The 22097-nt window shown below is 41.6% G+C and overlaps 3 protein-coding genes across 9 annotated transcripts in view; 2 read left to right on the top strand and 1 right to left on the bottom strand.

Moving 5' to 3' along the window:
• Positions 1–58: 58 nt before the first annotated feature.
• On the top strand, positions 59–6199 carry dcun1d3 (defective in cullin neddylation 1 domain containing 3). Of its 2 annotated transcripts, XM_057322142.1 has the most exons (4): positions 59–479; positions 1804–1875; positions 4229–4774; positions 4857–6199. In XM_057322142.1, exons 3-4 carry the CDS (start codon positions 4347–4349, stop codon positions 5374–5376), a joined length of 948 nt encoding a protein of 315 aa, XP_057178125.1. In that variant the 5' UTR covers positions 59–479; positions 1804–1875; positions 4229–4346; the 3' UTR covers positions 5377–6199. The 2 variants fall into 2 exon arrangements, with proteins under 2 accessions (XP_057178125.1, XP_057178126.1); XM_057322143.1 differs by lacking the exon at positions 1804–1875.
• A 756-nt stretch (positions 6200–6955) lies between these two features.
• LOC130546691 (katanin-interacting protein) lies at positions 6956–18698 on the top strand. 6 transcript variants are annotated; one of them, XM_057322067.1, is made up of 27 exons: positions 6956–7019; positions 8026–8111; positions 8807–8976; positions 9049–9146; positions 9342–9443; positions 9510–9599; positions 9694–9913; positions 9992–10108; positions 10245–10396; positions 10507–10595; positions 10721–10823; positions 11009–11218; positions 11299–11436; positions 12551–13439; positions 13553–14269; positions 14352–14560; positions 14638–14716; positions 14878–15055; positions 15206–15371; positions 15867–16057; positions 16187–16251; positions 16423–16533; positions 16789–16928; positions 17072–17173; positions 17413–17573; positions 17942–18027; positions 18123–18698. In XM_057322067.1, the coding sequence occupies exons 1-27, from the start codon at positions 7008–7010 to the stop codon at positions 18179–18181; spliced, it is 4740 nt and encodes a 1579-aa protein (XP_057178050.1). In that variant the 5' UTR covers positions 6956–7007; the 3' UTR covers positions 18182–18698. The 6 variants fall into 6 exon arrangements, with proteins under 6 accessions (XP_057178050.1, XP_057178045.1, XP_057178047.1 ...); XM_057322062.1 differs by having other exon boundaries at positions 9342–9599; XM_057322064.1 differs by having other exon boundaries at positions 9342–9599; positions 11012–11218.
• Positions 18699–19105: 407 nt separating this feature from the next.
• Positions 19106–22097, bottom strand: part of LOC130546747 (cytochrome c oxidase subunit 6B1) — a 31461-nt gene continuing 28469 nt past the window's right edge. Inside the window, exons 2-3 of the mRNA XM_057322153.1 lie at positions 19409–19509; positions 19106–19321 (exon numbers count right to left, since the gene is read on the bottom strand). Coding sequence (XP_057178136.1) covers positions 19268–19321; positions 19409–19509 — 155 coding nt within the window. The 3' untranslated portion in view covers positions 19106–19267. The remainder of the gene's footprint in view (positions 19322–19408; positions 19510–22097) is intronic.

Raw genomic sequence — 22097 nt, forward strand, 5'->3', positions numbered from 1 at the left:
ATGGTGCGTACGCGTTGCGCAGCCTTATATATCAGAAATGTTTATGCCAGCTACATCTGCGCTGCTTTTACGCATACACAATCGAACCCAAACAAAAAGAAACTGCGATCAATCAGCGGGCGATCCGCGTTTCTCCGGTTCCGTACACCCGTATCAAGCCCATCGGATCAGCGCACAACACACACAGCACACAAACAGCGGTGTGTGAGAGCCGACTCGAGCGATGATTCTCACCGGAGCCGCTCCGAATCAGCGCGCGTTCGGTTCGGGTCTGTAGGATGCGACGAGGGGGGGAATTGCCACCATGATCATCTGAAGACCCGAAGAGCATCAGAAGTACACAAAGAGAAGCAACTTTCCTCTGCTTGTTACGGGAGAAACGGAACCGATCCGGTTCGGCTGGAGGGTGGGATTAGCATTAGCTTTAGCATGACAGCAGGGATGCGCTGATTCTGACCCGTTTCATCATCTTTTCACAGGTAAACCAACAAAAACACCATGTTTACGTGTCTCTGTCGTATTTTTGGATACCATATACAGATAGTAACGTTAGTGTTTAAATGAAGTTAGTGTGTGAAAATGAACAGCACTCACATCTGAAGCTAACCAGCTAAGATGCTAACATGAGATCAGCTCTTTAAAAGACTTTAAATGTCAGATTCAGTCTTCTTTGGCTCAGACAAGGTCTCACATCAACATACCGTGACTGTTAGTGTGCTTTCAGATATTGTTGTTGTTTGTGTTTAGTGTATTTGCTGTACTAGATGGCCGGGAAAAGTTTTTCATTTATACAGATAGAGGATTGTGTGTACGAACATGCTGAGCTGCCTAACAGGACAGCATGTCTGACCAACATAGATGATCAGAAACTGCTGTTTAGTTATGCACAAAATAGACAGGGTTATTAAGATTAAATAAAAGGTTAATAAAACCAGCATGGTTTTTTAAAACCTGAGTATAACTTTACTAACAATAACACATTTATAATATTATTATGACACGTACCATTGTAGTACTGTAGTTTTCTTGTAAAAACAGACATGACTATCCATTTATTCTATGTAGGCTCTATGTAGGTTATATGATGTGGCAATGTGCTAATCATTTAATACCAAGATATAATCATCATTTAGCACATGTACAAATCATTTAATACATAATATAATATACCACGTTATGCTACCAACACAGTATGTTTTTTAAATAAAGATACATAATAAAAAAGACGTCACAAAGCTTTCTTATTTTTCCACTTATTTTCTGTAACATCTTTTCACAGTCCCTTCCAATCCTGATGGATAACGTCAGATCCCTTCTCACGTTCTCCCTGTTGAATATCGTATTCCGTTTTGGAATATGGATGTAGATTCCAGATGTGAAAAAATGTACATTCAAAAGCAAACCGAGATCACCTTTAACCTTAGTCCCCAAAATGCCGGACCCTTTGGGTGTGTGTTGGTATGACGGTGACCCTTGTCGGGTTGTATGTCATTTAATCATGGCACTGGTCACAATAGCAATCCAACACCTCGAATGTAACCCAGCTCCAATTTACTCTGTTTTATTTAGGTTAGCTCAGCATCGGTATTGTGTTGTGTGTGTTGTGGGTTAATTTCCGCTCGTGTGATCAGGTGTGTGAAAATGTCTCGCAGTTGTGTGGTTTGGAACAGTGAGAGGTCGTTGTACGGTGTGTTGTGTGTATTCTAATCACTCTCTCACTTTTGCTCTTCTTGTGCCCTTTCTCTCTCTCTCTATCTCTCTCTCTCTCTCTCTCTCTCACACACACACACACACACACACAAGGCTAGCGGATGTTACGGCCGTCTCCATGGAGTTTTCTCAGATGACACGTCTGTTCAGGGCTCAGGGACTTGGGTGAGTGTCCTGTACTGTGTGTGTTCTCGCTCCGAGTCGGTTCTAATGCCGATGAACACTAGAAGTTCTGATCTGAGCTCAACAACATACATAATGTATCTCCTGGATGCTGATTGGTCAATACTGTGCTTAAATACACTATATTACAGTGTACAGCTGTGGTGGCGACACAACTGTTGATCAGGTCCTGTGTGTGTATCACAGCACTCATATAGACCAACTGTTAACATCAGTTTACATGTCAGGAACTGTGTTTTCAGATGGCACTGAATTGGATAAATGTATACATTTGGATTCAAATGAGATATTTTTCGTCATATTTTTAAAGGCAATAATGCTTTCACCGCCACGGAAAAATCAAGAGACCATTTCAATATTATTTTCAGTTTTTAGGAATGTACTATTTATAGGTATGTGTTTAAGTAAAATGATCATTTTTGTTTTATTCTGTAAACTAGTATATTTCACCCAAATATTTGCATTTATTTGCAGAAAAATGAAAATGGGAGAAACAGGTGAAAATAACAGAAAAGATGCTCTGTATTTTTTCAGACCTCAAACACTGCAAAGAATCAGATAAAGAAAGTTCAGATTCATTTTTAAGCAATACAACAGTCTTATTTCTACATGTATTTAGGAAAAGTTCAAACATAACTTTTTAACCTGGATTTTTCTCACAGTTTTCATGTGTCTTGTCATGCTGTCAGTCTTCCACTTTGTCACTCCTGTGCTTTGATTTTGTTGATATTCAACAGACACTGGACTGGAAGGAGCACAATGCATCTAGAAATGATGATTAAAAGAAAATTTGGAATGGTCTCTTATTTTTTTCACTGCTGTATATTTTAAGGTTTTTTACATAATTAAAGATGATATTAAAAGATGCAAAGCATCTAAATGAAAAGGAAATGAAAATGAAGCATCACCTCTCCACCAGAAGCTGTTGTGCCTTACGTATGAAACTTTACATTTCATCTTTAAACACAGTCAAGAATGTCCGTATTATTCACACACATTTATGTGCCCGGTAATTTAAAAAAATAATTCCAGAGATTTGAAGGAGGAAGTATGTGTTATATTATTTATTTAAAATATTTGTTTCCGAGTAGAAAAAACAGGTGTTTCACTTCATAGCTGTTATTACATTGCATATTTTTTTCTGGAAAGGTTTATTGACCAATCAGCATCCAGGACCAGAGCTCTGATAATAACACACCAGCTCTGCTGCTGATTCTGTAACTTTGTGTGTTTTGTTATGTGGGTTGTAATCGGTTGTTTAGGCAAACGTCACTATTGCTCTGATGGTTTAGAATCTGACCAGTAAGCAACCAGCAGAATCGTATCAAACGTCCTCACAACCGCCCAGAATACACCAGCAGCCTCACCACGCATGCACATGTTCTCATTAAAAATCATATTCCAAACACTCTAATACATGTGACCTGGCCTGCGTGGCTCGGTTTTGGTAACACGGTTTTGTGGTCATTTCTGATGTAAAGTCAGAGTATTTAGCAATACCTGGATTATGTGACCAATCAGAATGCAGGAGGAGCTGTAGCTCCGCCCTGTGACTCAGAGAGTAAGCGTGTCTGAATTACAGCTCTTTATATTCTTTCTCACATGGATGACTACCTTAACAAACACAGTGAATAGATGTCACCACACCAGTAAGATAATGTCTGTTATTTAGCAGATGTTGTTCAACTGGTTTTCTTTGTTAGATCAACTCTGGATTCTTTGATGATGCCTTAATATTTTTGTCTTTTTCCTCCAATGACACGAAGACATGAGAGACATCTCTTTAATTAACAGTCAAAGAAGTACAGAAGTTATGAGAAAGACCACAGTGAGGTTTTTGCGCTTCTGGATGTTTTAACAGTTGAAATGAGGAACAATGTGTGCAATATTGTTTCATATCCTCATCATGGTTCTTTGGAAACATGACAGGGTTGTCGCTGGGTTTTTTACATTTACGGAAACAGAGGGATTTAAAGATATGGATTTCATGCTGGAGTGTTTAATTTTTTCAGATAAGGCAAACACCATTATTTTTTTTTATAATATTTAGGGTTTGGCATGTAAAGGTATAGTTCACTTTACAATAAAAATTGTCATCATTTACTCCCCCTCATGTGCTTGTAAATCTGTATGTGACTCTTTCTTCAGTGGAACACAAAAGAAGATATTTTGAGAAATGTCTCAGTGGTTTTGTGTCCATACAATGGAAGTCAAACGTTCTTCAAAATGTCTTCTTTTGTGCTCTACAGAAGAAAGAATGGAGTAATTGATACATTTTCATTCTCAGTGTTGGTTTGGATTTTAACTGGCTGACGTTGTGATTTTGAATCTTCAGGGCATGTTGACTGCTGTCCATCATCCAGCACAGCGGCGTCTAGCAGGAGCCGTCTGGACCTGAAGGAAGACCTTCAGGAGAGGAAACACGAATACAAGATAGAGAGTGCGTGAAAGACATGGGTCAGTGTGTGACTAAATGTAAGAACCCCACATCCTCTCTAGGCAGCAAAAGTGGTGAAAAGGATGCTGGGAAAAAGAAAGGCGGAGGCACGGGCGGCTTGCACAAGGAGGAAGTGTGTGGCAAATCCTCGGCCGATGTCATATTCAACGGCACCAAAGTGTCAGAGGTCACCGTGGAGAGCGCCGTGGCTCCGCCCAGATCAGCGGGAGACGTACGGCGGGAGTCGACGGTGCAGGACGGGGATGGCGTGTCCCTCGCTCGGATCGAAGAGATGTTCCTGCATTATAAGGACGAGCACGAAGATGCCATCTTGGAGGAGGGGATGGAACGGTTCTGCATCGATCTGTGCGTCGACCCGGCCGAGTTTAAAGTTCTGGTGCTGGCGTGGAAGTTCCAGGCTGCTACTATGTGCAAGTTTACAAGGTGAGAAAGAACCGTTTGTATTTGTGTCACTTACAACACAGCTGTTGTGTATTCATGTTTTTTTTTCTTCGTCTCGCTCTAGGAGGGAGTTTGTGGATGGCTGTCGGGCGATTCACGCCGACAGTATACAGGGGATCTGCTCACGTTTCTCCGTGCTGCTAGAGGAGTCCCGTGGAGAGGAGAGCTTCAAAGATCTTTACCGTTTCACTTTCCAGTTCGGTCTGGATGCCGAGCAGGGCCAGCGCTCTCTGCAGCGCTCCATCGCCATCGCTCTGTGGCGGCTCGTCTTCACGCTGGACATGCCCCCGGTGCTGGAGCGTTGGCTGGACTTCCTGTCGGAGAACCCGTGCAGCGTGCGCGGCATCTCTCGTGACACCTGGAACATGTTTCTGAACTTCACGCAGAGCATCGGCCAGGATCTCAGCAACTACAGCGAGGATGAGGCGTGGCCCAGTCTGTTCGACTCATTCGTGGAGTGGGAGACGGAGAGACGCAGACGAGAACGACCGGATGGCGTAGACGCTGGGAGCGGAGAGGGCGACGTCATAGAGACGGAGTGCAACACGGACTGTGTGGGCACGTCGATGTGGGCGGGACCTTGAGAGTTTTAGGTTTGGGGGGGGTATGGTGGTGAATTCTGGACTATGACGTGCGGAGATGTTTCTGAGCCTGTCATCCTCCATCCTAATTTGTGACTATTATTATAATTATTATGAAATTTTTGGTCTTATTGCATTGGATATCCCAGTGCACTCTTGGACTTTTGTTTTAATGAAAGGGCTCCAAATTAATTGTTTTTAAAGCACTTTTATTTAAGTTATTGGTTTGTTTTTTTGCCATTGTTTTTTATTTGTTTTAACGTTCACATTTCTTGCACCATACCTCCAGAGTGCTTTTTATGGAGATTCGCCCTTGCTCATATTTTGGGACACGCCAAAGAAAAGGGAACCCTGTCAGCTGCCTACGAGCTTGAATACGCACACATATGTGCAAAAAATACAACTCCTGACACACACACTAACACACAGACACCAGCATAAACGTTGTACGGGACGCTCAGTTTTAGGTGTATTTGAACGGTTATATTCAGTTCTCATGTGGTTTGGGGGTGTGTGATGATTCAGATGGTGGTGATTCTGTACTGAAGCCCCTTAAAACCTCATTTCTCATGTGCTTCCTGCTCAGTTAAATTTCATTTTATTCCTTAACATTCATGTGTCCCTTGCATTCATCTTCTTGTATATTCCCATCAGTCATGTTTGTGTTTGTTTGTTTGTTTGTGTGTGTGTGTGGGAAATACAGGTTTATTTGCACTCGGAGGTATGCTTTTTCTTTTTTTTTCTTTTTTTTAATTCAAAATGATTTCATTTCAGTCTTTTGTGTCTGGTTTTATATAAATGAAACGGTTTATAATGAATAAAAATGTGTTCAACATTGCAGTTGGATTTTGTCATGTCTTCTCTGAGCGCATCGTCTTTTTGCTGAATTATGAAAGTTATGAAAGATATCCCGCTAATGTTTACTGACCATAACAACAGTCGTGAAATGACTATTATTACTTTTATTTGGGTAATTTCTACATTTTTCACTTTATTATTGCTGTCTTAATATAAGAAATAAAATTATGAACTAACAGTGAAAACATTAAAGGTCATAGTAGATCATTTTCTTTCATCACAAAATGAAGTGAACATGGGGTTGAATTTTAAATAATATTATTATATTAAATAATGTATGATTTAGCCTATCATTCTGTGTACTGACTTAAAACCTTTCAAGTCCAATTTGACCTGAAAATATATTGTTTATCTTAATTATGTTAGATTACATTATTGCATTATTTTATACGGTATATGGTTGTTATATTTTCTGTAACTGTATATATTATTTTACACATATTATTTTTATATTTTAAATGATTTTATTCTCAATATTATATTATTTCATACGATGTATTATGTTTGTTTACCGTTATATTTACGTCACTCGCAGTGGGCGAATCTCGCCGTGATTTGTCAGCATCCTCCTCCCGCAGCTTCTGCCTGGGCGGGGCTTATTGTTAGAGGTGCAATGTGATTGGCCAGCTTCTCCGTCACGTTCCGCCGTAGCTGTGTGGGCGGAGGCTGTGGCTTGACAACACGTTGTGATTGGTCGACGTCTTACCTAGTTACCAGCCGTCACTGAGCGCAACAACACAGAGAGACTGGAGCAGAAGAGCGATTTGAGCACAGAAATGTCATGGACTGTGAGTCTAAAGCTTTTATTATCCAGCACGTTTATTTCATCTGTTTAATAATGAATACCGATGCGGATAGAGTGATTGTGTTATAGGAGTTCAGAAGCGGAGTGAGCTAATGCAATAATGTGCTGTTAGCAAAGAGGCTAGTTTCAGCATGTGAACATCTGATTTAAACATCTGTTCAGTACGTCTTTCTGATCTAAACTATAACATGTGTTTAATGCCTTTAGTCACGGGTTAAAGATCAGTTTTTGTTTTCAGTTTTTGTTTCCTAAGATGTATAAATGTAATAAATATCAGGGTTTAGATTGGAAGTTTTGTTGAATACGATTGTTGCCCTTTTTCCAATAAGCATTGTGTTGCATAGCTAAAGCTTTAATAGAAACTACTTGTCTGTGCTTTACGGTTTCTGAAACCTGTGCTGTTTGATTCTAGTCTTTGCATGCACATTGGATTTAGGGCATTTTCAAGTATGGCAAGTTTTCTGTCTATTTATGAATATTATTCGTTAATTTGTTCGTTAATGTGTGATAAGCTGTCATACTGTAACCACCTGACAGAAACACATGGCATGTGTCTTGAAATGTTGCCCTTTACATCCAGATTTGATTCCATAATGAAGTTTGAGTTTGTCGCTTACACTCTTGCAATACCTTCTATTTCTGCTCTTTTTTTTCCTTTTCTAATCTCATCTCTAGTGTCCAGGTGCTGGGATTGAAAAACATCTCAGAATCTGTAAGACCTGACCTGTCTGTTTCTTGTCTGTCTGTCTGTCTCTCTCTCTCTCTCTGTTTCTCTATCTGTCTCATCTGTCTTACATAACTGTATGTCATCTGTCTCTTGTACCATCTGCCTGTCTTCTTGATAATTACTGTTGTTCTGTCGTCTCGCATCTTATCACATCTGTCTCCCTTCTGTCACACCTGTCTATCTGTGCAATTTTGTGTATCATAATCATCCCATTCATTCTGGTGATGTGGAGGTAACTGAGTTTGTGTTCTCTCTGTGGCAGGAGCTCAGGAGGAGCAGGGGAGGAAAACGCTCCTCCACCGAGGAGAAACTGGATGAATATTTAATCAGCCTGCAGCAGAAAAACAGGTTGGGTGAGACACCCCGACACAAATGTACAAACACAGGTCAGATAACACAAAAATAGGTTAAGTGTGCCCGAGCTCAGGCTGAAACTCAGGCTACTGTTACAGACGTGTGCAGACGCTGCACGTCCATGTGACGTTCTGTAGGATTGAAGACACTAATGAGACGCTCACTAATGAGTGACATTAAGTGGCGTGTACCCTCTGAAACCAGCGGCTGTAAATGGGCTCATATGAGACAACATGCGATCACTCTAGGGCAGTGGTTCTCAACAGGGGGGCCGAGGCCCATAAGGGGGCCCCAGCTGACTTCCAAGGGGGCCTCAGGATGACTAATAATTTAAAATTAGACAAAATGAGCATTGAAATACATTTTAAAACAACTAAACACCAACATATTTCTTATTATTTGTCCATTTTATATTTTAATATAAATTTAAACAATTTATCAAGCTTTTAAATATTTTATTGGGTAGAAATTTAGATTTTTTTTGTGTGCGGGAGGGGGGGCCATTGAATATTGTTGAATACATAGGGGGGCCTTGGAGTCAAAAAGGTTGAGAACCCCTGCTCTAGGGTGTTGGTTACGGTTTTGGAAAGCCGAATCATGCATTGAGGCACATGTAAGGCTCAAGATGTTTGTTTGGAGAAAATCGATTAAATCTGTTCAGTTTTTTATGTATGTACATCTCATGTCAGGGCTCTGAGGCGGCTGCAGAAGAAAGACCCCCGGCGGGAGGAGCTGGAGCTCCTGGAGCAGGGCTTTAACCTCTACATCAACGGCGCTCACGTGAGCAGCTCCAGCAGAAGAACCGTTCGGCCCACCGCAGCGCCCCCTCCAAACACACACAGAAGCACACAGACCGCAGGTAAACACCCGACACATGCTCATAAACCGCCTGTGACCTGCTGCTCGAGATAAAGTCCCTGTGTTCCTCTAGATTCCTCCAGATTGAGCGGAGAGAAGTGCGAGTCAGATCCACAGAAACAACGGAGTCACACGGCACCTGAGAAAACACACAGACGACAATGGTTGCAGGTACACGCGTGTCACATTATTCTTGACGGCGTAGTAAAATTCAAGAGCAGAGCATCATGGATGTGAAGGCAACCTCACGGATCATCCTAGCAACCAGATACTGTAGCGATGCCATGACGACCAACAGCCTTCTGGGAGTAACTTGAGTTCATTATAAATCTCGTTTTCTCTTCTTCTGTTTGCGCACACCTGTAGGAATCAATGTACATCTGCACTGAGACTGGAAATAAAGTGAAGATTTCTCCAGAACACAAATATTCAGATGACTTTGAGCCGTTTGAGAGTGTGGATATGGAGGTGAGCACCTGCACGATTCCAGATGTGTTTTACATGTTTAATGATAACTGTGTTTCTCGGTGTCAGTCTCCTCATGAAAGACGCTCAATCGGTCTGAAGTCACACAGTGAACCAGAGACTGTCGACAGAGTTCTTCTGAATCCTGACCAGGTCAAAGTAAGTCAGAGATACTGTCACAAAACACAAGCACACACGCTGGGTTAGTTCACCTGGAAGTAAATGATTAAAGCCGCGCGCGTGTGTGTGTTAGGCGTTACGGAGAAGCCTGGAGGTGAGCGTCGGCCGAAGCGGCCGGGACTCGGCCGGAGAAGAGTCAGAGGAGGAATGGATCGAGGAACAGCTCGAACGAGAAGAGAGCAGTGACAGCCTCCCTGAGATCACACTCCCCGTCCAACCCACAAATCAGCCAATCAACAAACAGCTCAGTTACGGCGACCTCATCATGCTGGAGTTTAGTCGCTCGACTCAAGGTAAGCAAACTCACGGTACTTACTGCCCGCATCAACCTTGTCATTCTTTCTATTTCAAACCGTGTTTTGTGTGAATAGGTGAGCGTTCTCTCTCGGCTAAAAGAAAAGAAAACGTTGAGTCGTACATCCCTACCAAAGCCGCCCCTGTGAGGAGACAGACAGAGAGAGCGTCTGAGACGCCACACGACACGTCACGTGAGCTCGACACCCACTGTACATGAATACATACCTGCTAACCCAACAACATTCAACAAAGCATTCAAAGTCTGATGTCTCACACACACTCCCACATACAATTTAATAAGCACAAATGATTCATATTCTCTTGTAGGGTCATGGCGTCGTATAGAGCGCCCCCTGTCTGCGGCTCGTAAAGTGCAGGAGGAGAGAGATTCAGAAGAGACGGCCGGCAGTGTGTTTCAGGCCCTGCGGAGAGAAAACACACACACGCAGGGAGACAGCAGACCACGTCATCACACAACGGTACAGCTTTAATGTATAAATGACATTGTTAACAGTAAATGTGCTCATGAGTGATTGTGAAGTGGATGATTTATGCTAAAATCTGTTGAATCCGTCCATCTGTTTATGAGGAGCAGGATGAGGACGATGAAGAAGATGATGATGAAGGTCATAATCATGTCATCAGAGCTATGAAGAGAATCGCTCTCATGGAACCCAGGTAACACACACACACACACATACACACAGAGTGCTTGACATCTGTGCCTAAAGATTTTTTCTCCACCAATAACATTGAACTGTCTCACTCTCTCTCCGCCTGTCTTTCTCTCTGTGATGTTTCAGACAGCAGAAGTGTTTGTTAAACGCTCTGGAGAGGATTGATGTTGAGGATCAGTCCGGTCTCACTAACGCGCACATCACCGATGACAGCATTACTCTGAGTAACGTGAGGAAAACTTTTTGTAATCTTATCCGTAATCTATAACCTTCTCAGACTTTCTTTTTCAGGCTCACATAGGCACTAAATTGGGTTGTTTAATGTTGTGCAATAGCGATTCCTGGTGTCTTTACAGGGTCATGTGACCTGATGCTCTTGATTGATGAAACATATATTCTCTGTTTTATTGACAGCAGAGAGAAGCATCCATTCCACTAACGTCGACCCTTTACGTTACCATGGAGATCTTGTCAAACTGGGGTCACCCGAGTCAGGTCGGGCTCACCGAAATTCAATTCTTCTGTCCACAAAATCAAAAACTCTTCGTTTCTCCACACGACCTGGACATCCGAAACACAGACCAGCCTGGAAATCTCGCCGCACTCGTCAATGGAAAAACTAAAGTACGCATTTTGTAAACGTCATTATTCATAGCAGAGTACACGGTTAGTTCATAATAATCACGTTTTTTGTGTGTGTGTAGACAACAAAAGAGCGTCACATGTGGACATGTCCGTTTCACCCGCCCGTCCAGCTGTATTTCATCATCAGGAATGTGGATCGCTCTCCAGATTTCACCATTTCTAGAATTAAAATCTGGAATTATAACCGAAGTCTCAGTGTGAGTACATCAGGGCTGGATTCAGCTCAAAACAATTAAATCATTCTAACAAATGTTATTATGGTCTATGATGCGTCCTCATTTAAATACCTATATAAATGTATGCATATGCGTGTGTGTGTGTGTGTGTGTGTGTGTGTGTGTGTGTGTGTGCATGTTTGCATGTGTCCTTGTGTATGTATAGTATGTGTGTGTGTGTGTGTACAGTATGTCTGTCTGTGTGTGCTTGTGTATGCATCTTTGCATGTATGCATTTTGTGTGTATACACGCATGTGTTTATGAGTGTTTGTATGTACTGTATGTGTGTGCGTGCGTGCGTGTAGAACAGTTGGAGATTAGCGTTAAGGATTAGTTGAGTTTATCTGTGGTCTCCGGCACACACAGTCTGATCACAGCACACTATCTACAGAACTACAATAGGAAACCTGAAAGATCACGTCTCTACTTCTCTTTACACAAATTCACTGATGTACAGATGTAACGGTAGGGTGTGACTTGTACAGTGTGTTTGTGTGTGTCGTTGATGTCAAAAGAGCAGTGAGATAATGCTAATATAATGCCACCTCTCATGTTCTCACAGTGTGTGTTGTTAGCAGTGTTGCTAATGCCAGCATCACTGTACTGTACAGATATAAATCACACCTCTTCATGTACCTCTAAAAGCAGAGGTGTTTTATTATATGTGACCAATCTTACAGTTGTATCAGACAATAATATTTGTACATTTCTGCAGACACAAAATGTATCCAAAAATGGATTTGTTTTGATCTGTTTTTGTATCTGTTTAGCAACTTGCAGTGCATTCAGGCTAAACATTTTTTCCGTATGTTTGCGTTTTGGGAATCAAACCCATGACCTATGTAGTGCTCTACAAGAAGACTATAAAATGATGAAAACACGTCACGTTTCTTAAGAACAAAACAATCTAGGTTACACATTGGATCAATAATTGTGTCAGCACGATTGTTTCTTCTTGAACTGAAACTTTGGGTGTTTGTGGATGTTTTTTGAAACATTCTCTGACTAGGCCTACAGAAGTAACCAGATGGTTTTGTACTTCTCTAACACGTATCTGTGTTATTTGTGAACGTCTTTGTGTTTGTTGTCCGGCAGGATCTGGACGTGGGGGCTCGTAATGTGCGTGTGTATGTAAACAGCACTCTTGTGTTTGAGGGGGAGCTGGAGAAGGGTTGTGGGAATCACGTCTTTGACTACAGCAACTGTGTTGAACTCCAGGAATCACAGCCCCCAGAGTGCACCTCTCCAAGCCCTGTGTCGTCAAGACACACCCTGCAAGACCCCCGTAACCATGACGACATATCTCAAGAGTCCAGTGCTGGCCAATCACATTCCCCTACAGTAGAAACAAGTCCGGATCAAGACAACCAATCAGAAAGAAGCGCCGCTCGACCGGTTAACCCTGTGACCGAAATGCAGAGAGACTCACTAGAGAGCGACTCGTCCCCTTTGGACCTCACTTTGCTGTCGCAGCGGACAGCGGAGGAGTTTCCAGGACGACAGCTGAAGACCGTGACCACGCAGCCGTCTTCCAGTCAGATTCCAGATTGGCTTCAGCCGCTGAATCGGAGCGTTCCGGACGGAGCTGACGGGGGTCAGGAGCGGGAGCGTCCACCCTGGCTCCAACCTCAGAATACAGAACCCAAACAATCAGTGCTTCCCGATATATCCTGCAACCCTGTGCGTGCCTGCAAACAGGCATCCGGTCACAGGGCAGTCGCGCCCCTCGATAGGACGACATCCGCTGAATTCAGCTCAGACTCATTGGATTTAGACCCCGATTTGGGGTTGAATTTAGCGGCCAAACATGAAAGAAAACAGAGTACACAGTTAGAACAAGACTCGCAAGAGAGGCACCAAGATATGGATCTGTGGGATGAGCAGGTCATGAGGGCAGAGCGACCCGTCAGTGGCAGAAGAAGTTCTGCAAACAAAAGACAAGTACACTACAGCGGTGACCTCAGCAGTGACATCACGACAACAGGTGCACAAACATCCCCAATCCTCATACTGTCCAAGTAGTAACCCTTGAGTAAATGTAGAAGTACAAAAGTATATTAAAATATTATCTTGTTCTGTTTCTGTTTGTCACCGTAGAGAAAAGTGTTCCAGCGTCCGGCCGTAACAGAAGACTGAAGCCTCACTGGTGCGAACCGGACGATCCCTTAATGGAATCATGGGACTCACTAACCAAATTTAACCAGTGTCAGCGAGGCCGAATCTCGAACATGGCTCTGGAGGGAGATATTTTCGATGAGTTCGTCCAGCGGCAGTCTCGCCCGACACCCGTCGCCACCCGTCGGCCCTCTGCACCTGTTCTGGATTCTGACCCTGAAGATGACCCCCGTGACCCCGACGAAGACTTTGAAATCCCGGTTCTACCTCAAGGACGTCATCTCGTCATCAACATCACATCTACGTGGGGCGACCGGCACTACGTCGGGCTCAACGGTATAGAGATTTTCTCCTCCAGCGGCGAGCCGATCGCGCCCGTCCACATCACGGCCGACCCGCCGGATATTAACATTCTCCCGGCCTACGGGAAAGATCCGCGTGTCATTACCAACCTAATAGACGGCGTTCATCGGACGCAAGACGACATGCACCTCTGGCTGGCTCCGTTCACCCCTGGATGCAAACACGTCATCTCTATGGATCTGGGTGTTAAGTGTAGCCTAGCGATGATCCGTGTTTGGAATTACAACAAGTCCAGGATTCACTCGTTCAGAGGGGCACGAGAGATAGAGATTCTTCTGGAAGGACGCTTTATCTTCAAAGGAGAGATCGCCAAAGCTTCTGGAACTCTCTCAGGAGGTACGACCATGAGATGATCGAGCTCCAGATGTTTGCTTGAGTAAAATGAATGTTGACTTCAGTAACATCATGTTTTTCATAGCATTGGATCAATTCGGCGACACTATTCTCTTCACGACCGACGATGACATCCTGGAGGCGATGGCTCAGTTTGACGACACGTTTGGGGGTGACATGGATGTGGACGGTCCGGGTGTGGAGGAAGAAGAACTGCAGCGGCCGCGGACGGCTGATGGTGAAGGAGAAGAGAGGCCCTTCACACGGGCCGGATTCAGACAGAACAGTTCTCTGGTGTGTGTGTGTGTTATAAAGGCGATGAAAAAAACCCTCATGAAAGGTTTAATTTTGTGCGATGTGTTTTGTGTCAGATGAGAGCGGATCAGAATCCTGCAGAAGAATCATTTGCTGATACTACAGAGGAGACATCTGGACTTCATACAGGCAGCAGTTAGTACCAATAAACCACAAAGCCAAACCATTGAGTTACAAGATCAGAATTACTTCGTTAATACATCACACAAACTTAATTCTGCTGTGTGTGTGTGTGTGTGTGTGTGTGTGTGTGTGTGTGTGTGTGTGTGTGTGTGTGTGTGTGTGTGTGTGTGTAGCCCTGCAGCTGAATCTGGTGATGTCATGGGGTGACCCTCACTATATAGGTTTGACGGGGTTGGAGATTGTTGATAAAGGGGGTGAGAGTATTCCTGTTGATGTCTCCATGGTAACAGCATCACCCCGTGACCTTAACGAACTCCCTGAATATAGCAATGACCTTCGAACTCTGGACAAGTCAGTAAACCCCTATCTCTCTCTCTCTCTCTGTTTCTCATATACAAACTATATATCAGATTAAAACTTTTTTGGGGTGTTTATGAAGCATCTCTCTCTCTCTCTCTCTCTCTCTCCCTCTCTGTCTCTCTCTCTCTCTCTCTCTCTCAGGCTGTTTGATGGGGTGAATATCACAGCGGATGACAAGCACAAGTGGCTGATACCGTACACATCTGGTTACGATCACACACTCACGGTGCGGTTCGATCAGCCTCGCACGATCGCTGGACTCAGAATATGGAACTACAATAAATCTCCCGAAGACTCTTACAGGGGCGTGAGTATTAAATCTCGACTCCATTTGTAGATGTGATATCGTTGCTGTCCGTCTGAAACCCCAGATGTTTCAATTCACAGTTTTTCAGGAAATGGAAAAAAACAAACCTTTTTAAATGATTAAACCCCGCGTTTGATATTGTTTGTTTGAAAACCCAGTGACAAGCATAAAGGGTGACTAATAAAAATGATTTATTGCAAAAACATGAAAATCACAAAATATGGAGATACGAGATTTCAGAAGGACAGCCGGATGAGGTGTTGCGTGTGGGTCACCAAATAACGCAAAGTGTGTAAAACTTTTTTAAGTGTGATGAAATGATTGTAAAATACAATCTTGAGTCTCGTTTGGCAACATTTTAGAACTGGAACCTCAACTGTAAATGGACATACAAACTGGCTAGTTTTTGTTATTATATGTATTTATATTGGCTTTAAATAAAAAATATGATTTATGATTTTAGCGACTTTATAAGCACCTTGTGTGTTCTCGCAGGTGAAGGTTCTTCGGGTGTTTCTAGATGGAGTATGTATTTCTCCTGTCGATGGATTTCTCATTCGGAAGGGTCCCGGGAACTGTCACTTTGATTTCGCACAGGAGATTCTGTTCATAGATTATCTGCAGTCTGACACCAGCGGTGCCGCTCATAACAGAACATTAACGGAGACTGACACACACACTCACCGGTACACAATCATTCTGGACTGTATTATCATTCACACGTGCCTGTGAATACACTGAATAATAATATAAAAATATGAAATATGACAACTTCTACAGAGATTTTAAAGTGAGATGTGTGTGTGTGTTTTCAGGGCTGGTGTCAGGAGAGATGAATTGGCCAGTATGGATTATGAAGCCCCATTAATGCCTTGTGGATGTATCCTCACTGTCGTCTCATTACACATGTTTAGTGCGATTATTAGCGTGAGGTTCAGTTCAGTTGATCCTGTTCTGAGGTTGAGACTTACAAATGTGTTACTCAGTCATGAATACATTGTAGTGTAGATACACGTGTATGTGTTGTTTTCTTTAACTGAAAGTGTGTTAGTCATATTTCAGCTGCAGTTGTTGACCACGTGGGGTGACCCGTACTACATCGGTCTCAATGGCCTGGAATTCTATGACCAGAATGACCAGAAGATTCTACTGAGTGACAACAGTATCCTTATAAAAAACACCCATGGAATAGTGCTTACAGGACTAGTTCACCTAAAATCCTAAAAGTTTTACCCTCAATTCACTCCAAACCCAAACAGCAGATATCAAAATGTTCCACTGATCTGACTAACTCGTTCATTCAACTTTAAAGTTGGCGTTTGTCGGACCAGCGTGAATTAGCTTTTATAAATCTTTTTTTTTAGCATTTCTGCCATACGCTTGTCTGTGTGATGTTCTTTGACGGGTTGTCTCTCAGACATCGCCGCGTTCCCAGACAGCGTGAATGTTTTAGATAACGTGTGTGGTGACGTGCGCACACCTGACAAACTGATCGATGGAGTCAGTAACACACATGATGGGCGACATATGTGGCTCGCTCCTGTGCTGCCCGGACTGGTGAGGACAAACCGTTTTGTCATGTCATGTGTAGTCATTTCTTTCTAAAACGCTCTCTTTCTTAGTCTTTAATTTTTAAAAGAATCTCTTCATTGTCATTTTGGATAAAAGCCTGTGTTCTCTCATACTGTCTGTCCTCTCAGGTGAACTGTGTCTATGTCATCTTTGACAAGCCCATGACTGTTTCCATGATTAAATTGTGGAACTATTCCAAAACACCACAGCGAGGAGTCAAAGAATTTGGGGTAAAAGATCTTCATTCGCGTGTCAATTAATTCAATTAAATGGTTTGACGCAGTGGAAGTAAGGCGTTCTGATCGGTGTTTGTATTTTGCTGATGCGTTGTGTTCACAACTGTCCGTGTGGGCATGTGGACTCATGGGAAGGTTGGCTCTCTCTCACTGGCTTTCTTGTCATGAGATACATCAGACCTTTTGACCTGAATGTGCATTGCTTTGGTATTTTTGTTCGTGTGTGTTTTCAGCTTCTCGTTGACGATCTGTTGGTGTATAATGGGATTTTGGAGTGCGTGAAGCACGTTTCACAAGGAATTCTGCCAACGCTGGATCCTGTTGTGCCGTATCACACCATATTGTTCACAGACAACTTGAACATCACACACAGAGAGAAGAGCAGAACTATCAGGTACACGCAAAACAGACGACTGTAATGCACATTCAGTTCATGCTGTCAGAAACACACACATATGAAGATCACTCAATACCAAACACAACACAAAAACAGCTGGTGTTGACAGACCCATGGAAAGATAATTCTATTCTCAAAAAATGAAGTAAAACCCATACAAACAGAATCGATCAGTCTGGTAACCTGAAAAGTTAAAATCCTTGTTTTAGTGAAGCGGTTGATTGACAGGTTAGTAGGCGGTCCTTCGTTGTTGTCTTCATCAGGACTATCATCCATATGGACCTTTCAGGTTTACTTTGGTATTCATGTAAACAGACATTTCTGTGTCTCTTTTTGTAAAACTCACCTTTTTTCTGTTGTTATAGCAAGCATGTGGAGGACCAGGATGTGAAATTGACCAATGAAAATCAAATCATTCACCAGCACAAGAAGAAACAAACAGCTGACCCAGGTGCACAACAAACTCCGCACACACGTTTACGTAGAAAAATATTGTTATAAATATCATTTTGTCTCCAAATAAATGTGTAAATTCTTTTATTTCAGCTCTGCGGCCCAAAACCTGCATGACCGACGCACGAAAACATGGAAAGCGGCGATACTAAAAGAACCTGACAAACGGACGCTGCACAGATCGCAAAAGATTTTAAATCTTTTTCTTTTCTCCCTTTGAGAATTTTTAAGGAGATTCAGTGACCTCAACACACACACACTCCAGTTCGTATGTAAGTTTTGTATGATATTTCTGTATATTTGCTGATGATTTTGTTATGTTTTCGAGTCACTATACAAAACTGGACTATTTTAAAGTGTCCTTTTACTCGCATGATTTCAGTTTAAAGGGAGAAAATACCATGCACAGTAATAATCTTCTTTCAATAATAATATTTCATGACACATAATACTGGTTATAATGGTTTACATTTGTGTTTTGTACAGCCACTTCTAAATATTTTAAATAGACATCATCATAACATATTAACAATATTTAAACGGTTATGTTTCCTTTGCCAGTTTAATTCAAGACACTACGTATTCCAAATATTATGCAACTACTGCCAATTTACCTTTAAAGCAACTGTAATTATTCTTAAATAAATATCAAATATCCTTTTAAAATGGTCACTGTTTTGTAGTGAAGTTTTTTATTCTGTTTGGACAAATCTCTCATGTTTCCTTTTATTAAAAAACCTCATCAGGACTAAAGCATAAATTATGACTGGAGAATTAAAGCTGAATTGTAGAGCACTAACAGTCATTTTTTATTATTATTATCTAGTTTTTGTTGCATCACTGTGAACTCATAAACACACATTTGAACTTCAGTTTATGCATAATGTTCAGATTAAAAATGTGTATTTCAGGTATTTATTGAACTTTGGTTACCCTGTGAACGTGATTTGTGTCAGTCAGACTGGAAGTACTGGTTTGAGACGTTAAATGAAGAACTTGCAACACGTCATTACTGTTGACAATGAAAGACAACACGTCTGAATCACATTACAACGCCTGAGTTTAATGCAGAATCTGCAACACATTCATTTAAATAAGGAATGGCAGTAATGATGTCTCTCGTCCTCTGCTGGACAAGTGCGTTTTTGAACAGACATTGGTAAGGCCCTGCTCAGCTGAAGATCACAGACACACGCGATCCGGTCCATCTGATGCTGGTGCTTTGGAGACGAAGATATTCAGATCTTGCCGGGGAACGTTCCCTCATCCATCTGTGTGTCCCACTTCTCAATCTGAGCGTCACAAATAACATTTTGTGTAAAGACCATTTTCAAATTTCTGCTGCTTGAAAAGTAAATAAGAAAGGAGGAAATATTTACCCAGGAAATAGGGCAGAGAGACTTGTAGACTCGTCTGTACCATTCACACGGGGCTGTGTCAACACCTTTGGCATCCAGAGCTTTTTGGCATCGATGATGATCTGCAAAAGAATATTTTTTTAATATGAACTATGGGTGCATGTGGAGCTGATAGCACACAAAGTATTATTTACTCACTCTTATTTTATTTCAACCCCGTTTGACTTTCTTCTGCAAAACACAAAAGAAGACATTTTGAACAATGTTGATAACCAAACAACACTGAACCCCATTGAGTTCCATTGTATGAACACAAAACCACTGAGACATTTCTCAAAATATCTTCTTTTGTGTTCCACTGAAGAAAGTCGCATACAGATTTTAAACCACGTGAGGGGGAAAAACGATGACAGAATTTTTATTTTTGAGTGAACTGGCCCTTTAAGTCAGATTCTCAGATACAACCAACAGATAGATCAGTCATCCTCAATTGGCGGACGTTCGCTTCGTTTCATCCGGACCGCGAGACAGCCTAAACCAGGGGTTTTCAAACTTTATGATGCCAAGGACCCCCAAATACGATTTACCTTTTGTGAGGGACCCCCTTTTCTAAAATATATAACAATCTTTATATTTTTTCTGTGTAAAGAAACGTTTAAAATGTGTTAGATAAATAGTAATATGATATTATAAAGACAACAACTTGTTTCTAAACCTAAATAGTTGGTAACAATTTAACTTCGAGTCCGAAAAAGTGAGAACAACTCACTAGAAAGATTAAAATATAAACAGGAGACAACGTGCTTATTTTACGTGTCACGGTGTCAGTAGTGCAGACTAGGGCTGTCTTCAAAATAGCGATACATCGTCATGAGCTCCTTAAAATGCGCGCATCGATACACCTGCCTCAGTATAGATTCTGCAGCACTTTTGAAATTAGCCAATTATAATGCAAAAATATTGTGTAACAATTATTAATTGTGTAAACTAAAGGATCTGATCGGAGTTTATCCATGTTCCGTACGGATCGCCCCTCACGATTCTAAATGCATGTGACCCGCGGATTAATTGCAACGTTTCACCATCATAAAGAGAAAGGTTAAGAGCGCGCTCTCTCACCTTCTCTCTGCATCCGTGAGCGCAGTATACATGAAAGTGCATTCTCGTATCAATCACATAAACGGTTGCGTTTAAGGCAAAGTTTAAAGTTAGTGTCCTGTAGGCGCTAATTCAACATGACAATGCTGTTGCCTTATCCACTATAAAACCATTGAACGTGATTAAAATCAAGGAAACTCCCTCCGCTGGAGGGATAGTGACGCGCTGCTCGCTCATAATACAGTAACGCATTTGAAAAAGACGTGAAACAGCCACAGTACATGAGCGTGTAATAGAAAGTGAAGAACAAAGACCTACTTAAATCTTACAGCACCGGTCACGTTTATAATATATCTAGAAATCCGTCATCTATTTCAATTTAACACATTTCTTTTTTAATTAAATCTATTTACACTGACTGCACGGTTATGCATATATACATATTTATTTGTTATACATATTGTCTTTTTGTAAAACACATGCATACATATGATGTAGCCTAGAAACCCTGTTTTAGAAACAAGGGTGTATGACTTGATCTTTTGCAACTTTATACTCATTGCAAAAACTACTTTATGCATTGATTTGTCAGATTAACTGATAAGTACACTGTAAAAAATTGCTGTTAAAAAACAGCCAAATTCTGACAGTAACATACTGTTTTTGTTAAAACAGTAATATACTGTAGAAAACAATGCATCCTGGGCAATATTTTGCAGTTTAAGAAACTACTGTTAATTTACAGCCATCTGTCAACAGTATGCAATGCATTGTGGGCTGTGTTAACCCCTTCAGACCCTGCTTCAATAAGAATGGACATTATGTCTTTTATGGTTTAGACCAATAAAACTGCATGTTTCTATCATTTTAATAATACCTCACAGACTGTTTACCAAGTTAATGGTAACCTCATTGTTTTGCCCCTGTTATATTTTATTTGATAAAATCTAAAGATATTTTAGAGTTGTACAACACAGGATTTTATTTATTTAATGTCCATCCCAGTGGACATGCGCTCTTAAAAATTATAAAATGGCAGACTTTTTTGCACTCCAGCTCAGTACACACAATTGGCATTTCACAAACATTGATCCCTTGATTACCAAGCACAAGCAGAAATATGATCAAATCAGCCATCAAGTATACGCAGAAACCCAACAGGCACAATCAGACATATAGGGCCTATATATAGGCTAGACATGTACTGAAATACTGCAAAAAATACGTTTTTTTATTTACTTATTGTATTACTCAGTCCTACAATAAATATGTATTTTTTTAGCATTTTTTTTACTTTGACTTCTATCACACTGTTTAGGTTTAAATTATAAATGGTTAAAACATGAAATTTTATGTTGCTTCAGTTGGGGTTTCCAGTGTTGTGGACTTGAAAAAAAAACATACAAAATCGTGAAAGTTACCACAAATCATATTTTTTACATTTGTTTCTAAATTAAAGAACAGTTATGTCAACTGAATATTTTTGCATATCCTTTTAGCAGGGGCGGTTCTGGGGGGGGGGCAGGGGGGGGGCCAGTGCCCCTGTGTCAGCACACTTGGCATCCCACTAGGAATTTTTTACCACAACCGAGCAATTTCGGGTGCAATGCAC

Source organism: Triplophysa rosa, linkage group LG23 (assembly GCF_024868665.1).
Source record: "Triplophysa rosa linkage group LG23, Trosa_1v2, whole genome shotgun sequence".
Lineage (NCBI taxonomy): Eukaryota > Metazoa > Chordata > Actinopteri > Cypriniformes > Nemacheilidae > Triplophysa > Triplophysa rosa.